At 39.0% G+C, this 15201-nt stretch overlaps 1 protein-coding gene across 9 annotated transcripts in view; it reads right to left on the bottom strand.

The window, feature by feature from the left end:
* The window catches only part of ACACA (acetyl-CoA carboxylase alpha), a 267372-nt gene that overhangs the window by 134860 nt on the left and 117311 nt on the right, over positions 1-15201 (bottom strand). For all 9 annotated transcript variants that reach the window (XM_044745744.2, XM_070482836.1, XM_070482837.1 and 6 more), the window contains 11 exons: positions 14708-14858; positions 13526-13629; positions 11686-11767; positions 11099-11244; positions 9917-10067; positions 8449-8583; positions 7961-8107; positions 7424-7612; positions 6624-6724; positions 5512-5600; positions 580-704 (listed from right to left, as the gene is read on the bottom strand). In XM_044745744.2, coding sequence (XP_044601679.1) covers positions 580-704; positions 5512-5600; positions 6624-6724; positions 7424-7612; positions 7961-8107; positions 8449-8583; positions 9917-10067; positions 11099-11244; positions 11686-11767; positions 13526-13629; positions 14708-14858 — 1420 coding nt within the window. The remainder of the gene's footprint in view (positions 1-579; positions 705-5511; positions 5601-6623; positions 6725-7423; positions 7613-7960; positions 8108-8448; positions 8584-9916; positions 10068-11098; positions 11245-11685; positions 11768-13525; positions 13630-14707; positions 14859-15201) is intronic.

Genomic DNA, 15201 nt, shown 5'->3' with positions numbered 1-15201 from the left:
CTACTGTCATGAGTGAAAGTAGGAATGGAGAAGCACAGGGCATCTCTAAGTAGAGTGAAGAGGTTTGAATTCCTGTGCACCACTATATGCAAAATAGCCAGATCAATCCTTTCCCCCCAGAGCAGGTTCCTTCAGGTCAAAGACAAAGGTAGATGTGAGAAACTGTTAATGCACAACCCAAGTACCACTCAACCCACAATTATAAAAGACAGGAGGGGGGCCAGCCCCATGGCTTAGTGGTTAAGTTCGCCTGCACTGCTTCCCGTGGCCCAGGGTTTCGCTGGGTCAGATCCTGGGCACGGACATGGCACCACTTGTCAGGCCACGTTGAGGGGGTGTCCCACACGCCACAACCAGAAAGACCTACAACTAAAAATACACAACTATGTGCTGGGGGGAATTAGGGAGAAAAAAGCAGGGGGAAAAAAAAAGAAGAATGGCAACAGTTGTTAGCTCAGGTGCCAATCTTTAACAACAACAACAAAAAAAGACAGGCGTTTTTCTCTGACCACAGCCATGAGAAGAAATGCTTTTTCATTCCATCAACCATCCTTAAAGGTTCTGAAAAATGATACTCACAATAAGCATTGTGACCAGAAGATTCTTCTTGGTGACTTGAGCGTGAGAGAAGATATAGTTCAGTACAGTGTTCATGTCACTCTTGTTCTCCTCCCGAAGGGCAAACACACATTTGTCATAGTGACCTGCAAGTAACAAAAAGAAATGGTCCTCATCCATGTATGAATATTCATGTTTACATGCCATTTATTTGTTTTTAATAGGTCTATAATGGACCTGATAAGCAGTGAGAACAAACACCTTAAGAATTTTCTTAGATGGATTTGTACAGAGTTGGCAGCATGGTTTAGGAAAAAGAATGCTGGACTAGGAGTCAGGCAATCTGGTATAAGCCCTGGGCTCAAAGCCTAGCTCTGTTACCAACTTACTATGTGCTCCTGGGCAAATCACTTTACCTCTCTTGGCCTCATTTTCATTAAAAAAAATTGGGAGGTGAAGGGAGGGTGTGCTTTAGAGTCTGAGGGGTTGGGGATAACTCTAACTCCCACCCTTACTCTAGAGCCTCTCATTTAGCTCCCTGGAATGATCTCCTTAGAAAAGAGGATTCTGCTTCTTAACAAGAAATGTCAATAACATTAAACCTGATGATCTTTAGAGTATACCCCAGTTTGCAATTCTGGTTCCACGTGTGACTCACTGAAAATGTTTCATCCTAAGTAGAAGGAACAGTTTTAGCAAAAATAAAACCATATAAACAATCATTAATATCTTCAAGAAGGATGGCTGCTACCTCCGCAATCAACATTTTCCTCTCTAAGTCCACAAAACAGCTAAGCAATACTTAAGAATTCCAAATCCACACTAAGGCATAGATCAAGGAGAACCTTGCATTAAGTCAAAAGGTCTGTAGGGAGAGTACAGTTATGTATATTTTCACTGGTCTTTCATAAGGCCACCAGGGGCAGGTTAGTTCTGGCTGGGAAAGCTATGTTTTGCAACAGAAGCATAAGCTTCAGGTATACTGTAGTAATATCTATGGTGGGATATAAGCAATATTCAGTTCTTTAGAAAACACTGTACCTCAGAATTAAATTTCCAAGTAAAGGAGAATTAGTGTTTGAATAGCCTCAAGAGTCAGAATTTTATGAAACTAGGGAAGGATTACCACCTCAGTTCCGACTCCATATTAAGTTACAAATCAGAACAGTGGCATTACCATGGATTCCTAGAATATTGAGTACATTCAATCAGGGCAACTCTGCTTTTATCTGTTTTAAATACTAGAGATTGACATAAGATTTTTTTTCAAAATGAAACTAGAACAAAATAGAAGCTGTTTAAAAATTGGTTATCCTATATGAATTCATATTTTTCCTGACCAAGACTTAGCTTTGAAGTGAGAACAGAAATACATCTTGGCAACAGGAATTAAGAGGACCACGGGAAATAGAAAGAATATTTACCCTGGGGTAGGCAGGGGAGACACTAAGCAGAAAGCAAGTAATGATACCACGTGTTCTCTTTTTAAAAACTTTTAATGGTGAAATATACATTCAGAAAAATAAAATAAATACCCATGTAACTACCATCTATGTTAACAGAGTATCTTTAGTATCTTTGAAGGATCCTATGCGCTCCTTTTCAGAAACAACTACTAAGCTGAATTTTATGCTAATCATTCTTTTGCTTTTTTCTTTACTTTTATCACAAATATATAGTTTCATTTTCCTGTTTTTCAATGATAACAATGGAATCACTGTGTATGGATCCTTCTGTAACTTGTTCCTTTCCCTTAACGTTACGTTTTTGAGATTGATTCTTTTGTTCACATGTGCACCTTGGTTTACCCATTTTCACTGCTGTATAGTAATCTATCGTAGAAATATGCTAGAATTCAATTATCTATTCTACTTGTGTATTTTGGGATTGTTTCCTATCTTTTTTGCTATTACGAACAATGCTGCCACAAGAATCCTGAATATGTCTCCTAATAACATGTGTAAGAGTTTCTCTAGGATATATTATCTAAGAGTGAAATTGCTAGGTTGAAGAGTCTTAAAAAATTCCCCTCTATTAAGTATTGACAAACCGTTTTCCAAAATGGTCTGCACTTTAGAAATTTGTACTTCCAATTACAGAAACAGGGAAAGAAGACCATGTGACTTTTTAATTTTTGCCAATCTCCTTGTTGTTTTGTCCACATTTTTCTTATTAGTAATGAGACTGAACATCTTTTCATAAGTTTGTAGATCATTTGTGTTTCCCTTTCTGTGAATTATCTTTTTATATCTTTTGTTTATTTTTGTATTAGGTTGTCTTTTACTTATTGATTCACACTAGTTTTCTATAGATTCTAGGTACTAATGTTTCTGTTAGGTATATGTTTTGTAAATATTTTCTCCCACTTTGTGGCTTGTGTCTTCAGTCTCTTTATTATCTCTTCACGAACAGAAGTTCTTAAGTGGGGTTGAATTAATCAACCTTTTCCTTTATAGTTTGCACTTGCTGTGTCTTTTATGACAAAATCTTTCCTATTCTGAGGTCATGAGGATATTCTCCAAAAAATTTAGTAGTTTTGCCTCTTTAGTACATGTTTAAGTCTCTAACTTATCTGGAATTGATTTTTGTGTGTATGGTGTAGGTAGGGATCCAATTTCTTTCTTCGGTTTTGCAAATGAATAACCCATTGTCACAGTATCATCTATTGAAAAGTATACCCTTTCCTCATGATCTACAATGTCTGCTCTGTTATAAAGTAAGTTTGCACATATGTGTGGATCTGTTTCTGGGCTGCTATTTTCCATTGGTCTATTAACCAACATTAGAATCTCTTCATTAACATGGCTTTATAGCAAATCTTGATATTTGGACAAATCCCTCCACCTTGTATTTCTTTAGAAGTATCTTGGTTATTGTCAAACCTTTCTTTCATGCAAATTTTAGAAGTAGCTTGACAAATTCCATGAAAATATCCTACTAGGATTTTTATCAGAATGTGATTGAATCTACAGATGAATTCAGGGAGAATCAATACTTTGCAAGTGTATTTTCCAACCTAAGACCACAATATTTATTTAGGTCTTCTTGATTATTGTCCACTGATTATAATTTTTCTCCAAAAGAGGCTTGTACATTTTCTGTTAGACTTATTCCTTAGTGTTTCACTTTGGGTTGCCTTTTTTTTTTTTTTAGGGAGATTAGCCCTGAGCTAACATCTGCTGCCAATCCTCCTCTTTTTTGCGGAGGAAGAGTGGCCCTTAGCTAACATCTGTGCCCATCTTGCTCTATTTTATATGTGGGACGCCTGCCACAGCATGACTTGATAAGCAGTGGGTAGGTCTGCGTCTGGGATCCAAACCAGCAAACCCCAGGCCGCCAAAGCAGAGCATGCAAACTTAACGACTATGCTACTGGGTCAGTTTGGTCACTGTTTTAAACGACATATTTTTCTAAATTGCTTTTCTAAACAACAGTTATACCATAAAGAAATACATTTGAATTTTCTACATTAACTTTTATATCCAGCAGCCTTGCTATACTTTAAATAATTCTAATAATAAATATGTGGCTTCTCTGAGGCTTTCCAGGTAGATATCATATCATATCTAATAGTGGAAGGTTTATTTCCTTATTCCTTTCCAGTCCTTGTACCTTTTAATTCTTTTTCTTCTCTTACTGCCCTGGTTCAGACATCCAGTATGACAATGAATAGAAGCAGTGATAGCAGGTGTCCTTGTCTTATTCCTAATATTAAAAAGAATGCTTTCGGAGGGCCAGCCCAGTGGCTTAGTGGTTGGGTGAGCACCCTCTGCTTCAGCAGCCCAAAAGTCACCGGTTCGGATCCTGGGTGTGGACCTACACACTGCTTATCAAGCCATGCTGTGGCAGGCGTCCCACATATAAAGTAGAGGGAGATGGACACAGATGTTAGCTCAGAGACAATCTTCCTCAGCAAAAAGAGGAATATTGCTGGCAGATGTTGGGGCTAATCTTCCTCAAAAACAAAAGAAGAATGCTGTCAACATTTTGCCATTATGTATGATGTATGTATCCTATAGATTTTTTTGTGGAAGATCTTCACATAATTAAAGAAATTCCATTTCATTTTTCGTTTGCCAAGAGTTTACCATGAATGGATATTAAATTTCTTAAATGCTTTCCCCCCCATATCTTGAGATGATGACCACGCTTTTTCCTCTTCTAATCTATTAAATAAGTTACATTAAATGGTTTTTCTAATATTAATCAGGCTTGCATTAATTAAAGTGGGATACAGCAAACTTGATTTTGATATTGTATATATTGCTGGATTCAGTTTGCTCATATTTACTTGAGGATTTTTGCTGGTTATGATTGGCAGAGCCATCCTTTAAAGGATGTAAAAGGGATCAAAATAGAAGAAAACATTAGAAAATATTTCAAATTCTATGGTGTTTCACTGCCATCTTGTGGCAGGAAGCAACATCAGCAATATGTACCTTTAACATCTTAGCCAGGGTGTTTCACATTTAGAAACTTTAGACATCATTTAGTGAAGCTCTTCAGAGAAAGCCAGGGATAAATTCCACCTAAATGATACACTAAAAAATACTAGAAAATCTGAGCCTTTTTCAGATGCCTATGGTCCAATCCATGGATTAGCTGCTGAGAGGCAAGCTCTTCAGATACGGTTTCTCAATTTCAACCTGGTCATGAATAAACCAACTCTCACTACACAAGATCAAGAAGACATCAACCGTGAATGCTAATCTCTACTAGAAAAATTATCTCAGGTCCTTCCCAGAAGCACACTGAATTCATAAGCTCATCAAGTTGTGTTTTGTTGTTCTTTCTTTGGCACCCGTGGGATATGGAGGTTTAGTTTTTAAGGGAGTGGTGAAAGGAGACAGTTCGTCAATGACAAATGTTAGTGACAGGATGAACTAGCTCAGCTGTTGCACAGTCGTAAAGGAGAAACTGTCTCAGATACAGAGTCCTCAGGAAGAGGCTTACCATTCTGGAATTGTGTCTCTACTCGCAGGTACTGTCGCAGCAGATCCATCACCACAGCCTTCATGTGGCCTCGGATGCCACTTCGGTACCTAGGCAAACATAAAAAGTCTCCACTGAAAAACCTGAGAGGTTAACACTACTAAATAACAGACTATTAAACAATAAACCTGGGGCCCAGATTTACTTTCTAGACTTTCTACCGAACTGCTTTCCCTCTGAATAGAGGGCAGGACAGGGGCCAGCCTAGAATCAACTAACCAGATTAATTTAAATTTCAAGCCTAAAAGAAACCCGGCTATAGACAAGATTCTTTTCTAAAGAAAAAGAGAAAAAAGGAGAACAAAACAAAATCAAAAACCATGTGAGGGGCCAGCCCGGTGGCACAGTGGTTAAGTTCACACGTTCCGCTTCTCGGCGGCCTGGGGTTCGCCCGTTCTGATCGCGGGTATGGACACGGCACCACTTGGCAAGCCATGCTGTGGCAGGCGTCCCACGTGTAAAGGAGAGGAAGATGGGCACAGATGTTAGCTCATGGCCCGTCTCCCTCAGCAAAAAAGAGGTGGACTGGCAGTAGTTAGCTCAGGTCTAATCTTCCTCAAAAAAACCAAAAAAAACCACAAAGAAACCCACGTGATAGCCCTACCTAACAATACCTTGGTAAGTTCCCACTGCTTGGTAGAAATGATTACCATACCCTTGAAATAGCTAAGAGATATCTGAAAAATTTATAAGTATCTGAAAGTTGAAAACGTTCTGTGAATATTCCTTTAATTCAATAGTTGGCTCCATAAACTAAGAACAAATGTCACATTGGGCCCTGTGCCAGAAGAAAAATTAGGAGTTTCAGCAAAATTGCAAGGCAAAAGAAAACAATGAAATTTCTGTGCCTTAATATTTGACAGAAAGATGCAGATTAGAAAGGAGTAATCAGAAATATTGAGTATGAGCGTTAGCTTTAGCTCACAAGTCTAAGATATTTAGAAGATAATAAGGTATTTTCTAAGATGCAAGTACTTCCTAATTTCTCTAAGTCGAATCTCCTCCTGACTACTTAGAAGAAAAGAAAGTATGGGGATGGACAGGTCTGAGAATCCAGAGTTACATGTAAGTACCTCTGCACCAGTTGGACAATGCTCTGAGTGTTCATGAAGAAGACTTCCCGCTCAGATTTCCGGTTCAGTGTAGCTGCATGACTATCTAGGATGTTGGCAATCTAAAGCATAAGAAAGGGAAAAAATGAAGCCCAACTCAATGAAGGGACCCAAAACATTAGCTTGTATAGCATCACCACTAGGAATCTTCAAAATTTAACATGACAATTACCATCTTTCACTTGTTGGGAGCAGCTAGAAGTTACTGGACATAGTTTAGGGGCTTGTGTTAAATAAGCAAGCAACTTTTCTTTCTTTTCACTCTTTCCCAGATGAACTAAAGAGTGCATCATAAAAACTACCATCCTACCAGAGGCCCTGAGAGGCAAGATACACTTAAGGTCAAGGTCCAAACTTTACTCCCCACTTGCCCAGCTTTACTCTCTAAATATAAATTTGCTTTATAGGCAAAGGGTAGGTATGCTGCTGAGGTAGGAAGGAAGTCTGATAATAAAACTATGAATATCCCTCTACTTTAAACTCACCCAAATACTTCTAATTAGGGCATAGCCCCAAGAACAAACCTCTATGGAGTACGTGGCCAATATGCTTTTCTCATAACCAGAGATACTTTACACTTCACAAACAGCACTTTCATTATTGGGCTTGTAGCCTGAGGCAGTTTTGTGAAGGGCAAAATGCTTAAAACTGCAAAAGCACAACACTCAGATAGTAAGGAAGATGCAAATAGGAAGGAATCCTACAACATGAACTCCAGCATTGGTAGCCGGTAGAAAATGATAGTGTTACTCTATAAATACCTGCTGGCTGGGAAACTGACAGAGGACAGATGTGATGTTGCTAGCATACTGAGCCATTTCCTTCTTGATAGACTTCTCCACATTCGGGGGGATACGGCCAGAGACACTGGTCATGATATCTTGCAATTCTAGGAGAGGCAAGGAGGGATCTCTGAGGGTCTTCATCAACCGCTCTACCCAGTCTTTTACCTGAGAAGGAAATAATAAAATAGGATCCAGACAAAATTACCATAATCACCCAAATAAAATGATATATCTGAATTCACTATTATATAGTATTTACTGTGAAACTGCAATATAAGCATCTAACACTGCCCTTGTTCTCTGGTTTAAATTGCAATTAAATGTGAAGTCAATGACACAGCTAAGAAGCAAGGATTTAAAGACTTCAAATCCCACAACTAAATATGGGAGAGTTCCAGGCCAAATAGCTTTCTTTCCCTCCTTATTAAAAAAAATTCTTATGCAACTTTTAAACTATCTTGGAGAACAGGTACCTTATTTGTACGTCCCTTCCCCAAGAGAAATGATTCATACCCTGCTGCTAAAAAAAGGATCTGGAAGGCAGTATCCATTCATTACGTTGACCAGATTATCCAGGACATAGTGGAACACTCGATGGAGCTTCTCGCCTCTGAGTGCTGTGCTGTGGATCCGTGGCAGACTACCCGTGTGAAGCTCAGCCTGTCAACCCCAATGAGAGATCAAGTCATCTATTCAGGGTACAAACACACCACTGCAACTTAGATTCATCATTCAAGATCAAGACATCCCTTCACCATACCCTACTATAAGGAAAAGTCAATGGAAGAAGCATCATGAGGGAATCACAGAATCTTCGTATTATAGTAACCCTTGCAAACTCTAGTTCCATAATACTATAGGCACAAATACAAGGCATAAGATCAGGGGGAAAAAGTTTAAGAAAAACTGTCAAACCAAGCATTAATATCACTTGCTCCTCCAAACTACCCGCCATGTAATCAGCTCTTGGAGAACAATATTAAAACTACCTTCCTGCTCACCTGCTGGACCTTGCTGGGGTTGTCCAACTGCATTTTGGCTATTACACAACCAGGGTCAAGAGCTGCTCCAGGCCTTTTGACATAATGGATACAGCCAGACTCTGCAGCTGTTAAGGTCATTACCATCTTCATCACCTACAATGAAAAATAAATAAAATTAGAGTTTGACCTCTCTTTACACAGACGAATTATTTAAACAGGTCAGTTTTTCCCTCAGCATCTAGGTTGGACTATATCTAATTCAATCCAGAAAAATGGGAATCTATCAAAACCTCCAGACTACAAAGGAAGGCAATTAGAAAATTTTTCAGAACCTAGCTTTAGGGATTAATGACAGCTACTGACATTTCCTGTTCCTAACGTTGAAATCCATTTTGCCATAATTTGTGTTTTTACTTATTTGGTACTTAGAAGTGATGAACAACTTAGCCTCCTCACACTCACGGATCCAGGTGCTCACTCTGTCTATCTACCTAGGATATCCAGGCCAAAACCTAAGGCTCATTCTTTACTCCTCTTTCTCCTTTATCTACCAACTACCAAGCCCAGCCAAGTATATCTTCTAAACCTCTCTCAAAAATCTTCCTCTCTTGCTGTCCCTTTGGTTTAGGCCCTCATCATTTCTGGTCAAGACTACTTCAAAAACCTCTCAACAGATTTCCCTGCCTGGTATACACCTCCAAGAAGGTCACTAAAAGCAATCATTCTAGACCCCAAATCTTATATCACTTTTCTGTGTAAAATCCTTCAATGATCCCCACTGTCTTCAGGATGGTCTAAACTTCTCAGTGTGTCTTATGAAGTCCTTCACAATCTCAAATTCTGATTACTGATTTACATCTTTGCTTGCCATTTCCCATTAAACGTTGGTCCATTCTCAAGCAATACCAATATGTACTTGCAGTTCCCTAGATATACCATACTCCCTAGCTTCCTGCCTTTGTACACGCTGTTCCTTCACCTTTAAACATTCTTCCCTGTCCGTCTTCACCTGGTGTATTACTATCGATCTTTCAAAACTTATATCAAAGACTGTCTTTCAGGAAGTCTTTCCTTACTATCCACCCACCTCTACCCAGCCCCACACTGATGTGGGTTAGGTAGCCCTCTGCACTTTTTGCTTAGCTCTCTCAGAATTCACATTTCATTACTTGTCTGTTTTGCGACCCCACTCCACCTATCATATTTTTTCTGTGCAACCAGCACTTAGCATAACACCTAACACTCAATAAGTGCTGTTGCCTAGTATCTATTTTTAGAGCTAGAGATTCCTCATCTGTCAAAGAAAAACTGTGAGCTTTCTACTTGTTTTTAAAATCTTAAGGTTCATAACTCCAATTAAACCAAATGATGTTCTTTCTTTTCTATTTTCTATTTCCTTTCTGTTACTCTTCAGTCCTAGTCCAATCCAGCCAACACTTTTCCCACCTTCCCTCCCATGACCCAAAAGTCCAATCACCACCCTGACCTCAATCTCAGCATAGCACTGGCCAGCAAACACATGGCCTCCATCCTCCACAATGTACTGGATCAACTTCCCAGCAGAAGGTGAGCGCATCACTGAAGGGTCATTTTCCTTCTCAAACACACATGTTTTATTGCCAATCGTGATGCGATACCTAGGATATAAGTGGGAGTACGTAAGCCAATAAAGCACCTCAGCTTGTAAAGGAGAATGGTAGAATAATGTCAGTCTTAAAAAAAACAAAATGTGAAAACTTTATTCATACACACACACACACAAACACACACAGAAGATCCATTCTATCTTTGTTTACAATGCTAAATAACCAAAATTTCCTTCAATAAGAGTCAGATTAAATAAATTATGATACATCCATATAATGCAATACTATACAACCATTAAAAAGAACAAGTACGTCTATGCAAAAAGAAACAAACAAAAAACAAGATGATGATGATGTAATAGCTAACATTTCTTGAATCCTTACTATGTCCCAGGCAATGTTCTAAGCACTCTACACATTTACTCATTTAAATATCACAACAATACTGAACGACTGGTGTTGAACAGTCTACAACATATCTTAAAGGGAAAAAATAAGGTGCAGAACAGTATCTAAAGGTTATTTTTATTTGTGAATGTATTTAAAAGAAAACACCATATGTACATATATGTAACTTGCATATGCACATAGCAAGAAACTGTTAACAACGGTTGCTTAAAAAGAGGGGAAGTTATTTTTCATTGTCTACTCATATGGAGTGGCAGAGACAACGTTTTCATTGTAAACACTTTTTGTACTCTTGAAATTTTTGGTAACTGCATGTACTGTTTCACTTTTTTTAATTAAAAAAAGAGCACCGGGGGCTGGCCCCGTGGCCAAGTGGTTAGGTTCGCGTGCTCCGCTGCAGGCGGCCCAGTGTTTCATCAGTTTGAATCCTGGTCACGGACATGGCACTGCTCATCAAACCACGCTGAGGCAGCATCCCACATGCCACAACTAGAGGGACCCACAACGAAGAATATACAACTATGTACCAGGGGGCTTTGGGGAGAAAAAGGAAAAAAATAAAATATTAAAAAAAAGAGCACCAAAAAAGGCCTTGAAAAATCCCAAGAGCTAGTGACTGCTGAGAGGAAAGGTTGATACAATGACCAGCAAATGGACCTCAAACAGCCACTCACCTATCCACTTCCTCCTTCATGTACGTGGTATAACTGCTGCCATCATAGGACAAGAGCAGTCCTCCATCACTCAGCCGATGTACATCTACTTCTACACACGAGCCGTTCATGACCACTACATAGGAGTTGGGGGACTGTCGAGTCACCTATAGGGAACAAGAACCAGAAGGGACAGTCAGTGTGTCCCCAGGTGGAGTCTCAGAAAAAATTCAATACCTCAAAGATATAGGTAAGGAAGGTCTGTCAGAGAAGAAGAAAATTCATGGCACTGGTGCTCTTAGCATCAGTCTGTGGGCATGGCTCAGCCCTGCTGCAAGCAAATAGGGTGACCTTAGATGCTTCCTCTCCCTGTTCTGGTTGCTCTCTGTCCCCTTTAACGCTTGGCTGCAGAAGTCAAGTTGAGAAACAACTTAAATATTTCATAGAATCATACCGCTTCAGGCTACTGACACAAATAATGACCGTAACTTCACTAATACCCAGCCGTGCAGTAAATCAAACTTTCTTCCTGTCTCTTGACCTATAGAAAGCAAGCTAACAAAGAAAGAGAAAAAACAAGCTGTAGGCTTCAGTGGGTTTCAGCATACCTTAAGCACATACTTGACTCCTTCATAGATAAGTTCAACATCTACTGTATTCAGAAGGGTATGAGCAGGAAGGACTTGACCCCTGAAAGAACAACAATGTGAGAGACACTTCTAGAAAGTTCTAAAAGTTTATAAGGGAATCTCAAAAGTTATTGATTAGAGCATTTTCTGGACTATCAACTGGAAACAACCTAAAGGACCATGAGCAAGAGACTGGTACATAAATTATGAAAAAGCCATGTAATGGAATATTATGTAGTCATTAAAAAGAAAGATGAAGTCTTATGTACTAACATGAAATACTCTCTAAAATACACTGTTAAGTCAAGAAAGCAAGTGAAATTGTATAGAACAGTTTTAGAGTATGCTGCCAATTATCTTTTAAAAAAAACAGAGGTGGAAAGAAGAATATTACATATATATGCTTATATAAGTTTACAATAAGCCTAGAAGGTTAAAGAAGAAACTGGTAATATGGGTTGACTAAGGGGAAGGAAACTGAGTGGCCAGGGAACAGAGATAAGAAGGAGACTTTCCACTATATACCTTTTCGTGCCTTTTGAATTTTGAACCATGTGAATATATTACTTGTTTTTAAAAATAGACAAAATTAAAACTTAAAAAAAAGCCCCAGTATAATCAACCCTCACCTACTCCTATAAACTGGGACTTTATCTGGGGTCTTAAAAAAACAAAAGGCAGTAGGCCATGGCTGGGAACAGGGGAAAGGGAAGGACACTGCCAAGGAGGGAAATATTCTCAAGAAAGACTTTTGATAATAATAGAGGGAGTGATAAAGCAAGCGTGACAAGTTGTTAATAATCGGAGAATCTGAGCAAAGAATATGCAGAAGTTGTACTTTCATGCAACTCTTCTATTACAAGTCTGAAACTATTTAAAAATACAAGCTGAAAAAAACATGTTAAAAAGGAGTGGGGAGCTTGTAGAGGAGATTACACGTGATACATTTGTACACCAGTAGGAAAACCATTTAACTAGGTTAGAGATTGCATGTTGAGAAACAGAAATAAGTAAGACTCGACTGCTAAAAAAGGGCCGAAGTCTATAGGGAGTTGAAAGTCACACTGAGGGATTTAGATTTGATACAGAAGGGTAATGTGAGCTGCTGAAGGTTTTAGTCCATGAGAGTAACATATTGAAAGATATTTATCGTAAGACTTGAATAACTGAAATCTTGGTTCAATTTTTAAAATTTTGTTTCTTTTCTTCCTTTTAGACACCTCAAATGGGAGCTGATATAAGTCTAACAACACAGAAGGAAATAAAGTGCCTGTGATTAAAGTGCTTTAAAATGATTAGCCTCTTGGAAAATTCCTCCTGGGACTCAAAGGCACAGCTTAGTCTCCAAAACCAGTGTTAGAAATTAGTTTAGCCCCATACCATCTGATCCTCTACTTGAAAGACTCATGAGGCCATCTTGAATATCAGCCTCAAGTATTAATTCCTGAAAGGTGTTGCAGGTAATATAGGACATATTCAGGGTTCAAAGTAAGAGAAAAATACCAGATTTTCATCACCAGGTTCGAAGAGATTTGATGCTTGTACAGGACTGAATGTTTACTTCAGCTGGATTCCAGTTTTTAAAAAGCAACCTATTCTAATTGTGGTGTAAGCTAATTTCTAGAATCAGAAGTTAGAACTCTAAAATAATTTGCCATAAATCCTATATCCCTTCTCTCCCCTGCCCCATAGTCAGTTAACAACAGGTAGCACTCACAAGCTGCCAAGAACAGAGAAATGAATAAATGGGTCTCTGAACTTTAGTCTTGCACTCAGGACCATCAGTCAGCCTGCACAGTCTGTGAGAAACAAAGCCTACCTTTCTAAGGAGTGAAGGAAGTTAGAGATGCTATTCCGCAGGCTCACATCTGCCACGTGGAGAGCCCCACACACAACGCCCAGCATGGTGTCAGGCCGCTCTGCCTACAAGGAAGAAAAAGAGAGCAGATCAAAAGCATGGTCACTTGGCACCATGGCCCCTCAATTTAAATCAGGCTCAAATATACTGTGAAGAAACAGACAGTATTGAGAACCTCCAGTCTTATGCCCCAAACTGATTTTTTAGATAAAAACACATTTACTTTTAGAATTTGAATAGAGGCCTCACCTGAACAGAGATGAAAAACATCTTCCCCTTCACTCTCCCCAAGATTTCCACTGAGCCAATCAAAGAGCAGCTCAAAAGCAAGCTATTGTCAGAAATAAATTCAAAAAGGTACAAAGATCTGGCTATTGATAATCTCAAAGAAAAATGGTATATAACCAAAATTTGGACCTTCAGATAATTTACGTGAATCTAATGATTTTATACAAAATCTTGGGTAATTCAGAATACTCCAGCAATTCAGGAACAAGGGGTAACTCTGTCGATTTAAATGAAGCCCCTCATTAGCACTTGGTAGACAAATGTAAAAGTTGGTAACTGAACCAGATTTAGCATCAAATGAGGAAAGAGAAAGCATTTCAATCCCTACACTCCTCTCTTCAAATATATCCCAGGAAGTAACACTAGAACATATAAAATGACTGCATAACACAGGCACAAGAACTCTTACAGCGCTAAAATTACACTAACTCCTAAATTTTTCCAAGTAGATCAAGAACCACTCACATTAGAATAAAATAACTTTTACCTAGTGACATGGACTGATCATACAACAAGTCTATAAAAACTCAATCCCAGGGGCTGGCCCCGTGGCCGAGTGGTTAAGTTCACGCGCTCTGCTTGGGGAGCCCAGGGTTTCATAGGTTCAGATCCTGGGCGCAGACACGGCACTGCTCATCAGGCCATGCTGAGGCGGCATCCGACAGGCCACAACTACTATAAGGACCCACAACTAAAATATACAACTACGTACTGGGAGGATTTGGGGAGAAAAAGCAAAGAAGAAAAAAAAAAGAAGATTGGCAACAGTTGTTAGCTCAGGTGCCAATCTTTAAAAAAAAAAAAAACAAAATCCCCAATCCCAGAAGCTGTTTCTGCAAACAGAGAAACACACACCTGTACTTTTTCCGCTATCAGTCTGTCCAACCAGCCAGTGTCAATTCTATTCAACTGAAAGCTTTCAGTCTCCAACAATTTGATCAGATATTCAACTGTAGTTCGAAAGTCACCCCGAATAGACAGCTCCTTCAAAGCCACCACCATGTTTCTGGGAGAAGAACAAAGGCAGATCTGTTTTAGCAACAAATGTTTAGTGTTTTTCAATCATTTTAAAGAATCGTTTCATTCCTTTGGAGTCTTAGGAAGGAGGAGAGAGAGACAGACAGTTCCAAGAACAAATGACAGTACAAACGTAAGTGTGTTCATTACGTGTGTTCCAGATAGGAGAATTTGCAAGAAGCCAGTAAACTTATGAATTCTGGTATTACCCTAAGTGCACCAGCAAATCACATACATTTCATTACACACAGTACAGAACGAATTATGTGCAAACTATCCTCAGCTTTCACTTACTGGGTTTCCATTATTCCATTTGTTTACTGCTAACTAGA

This window comes from Equus asinus, chromosome 13, assembly GCF_041296235.1.
Source record: "Equus asinus isolate D_3611 breed Donkey chromosome 13, EquAss-T2T_v2, whole genome shotgun sequence".
Classification (NCBI taxonomy): domain Eukaryota; kingdom Metazoa; phylum Chordata; class Mammalia; order Perissodactyla; family Equidae; genus Equus; species Equus asinus.
Note: the sequence above shows the minus strand (reverse complement) of the source record. Positions and strands in the feature narration are given on the sequence as shown.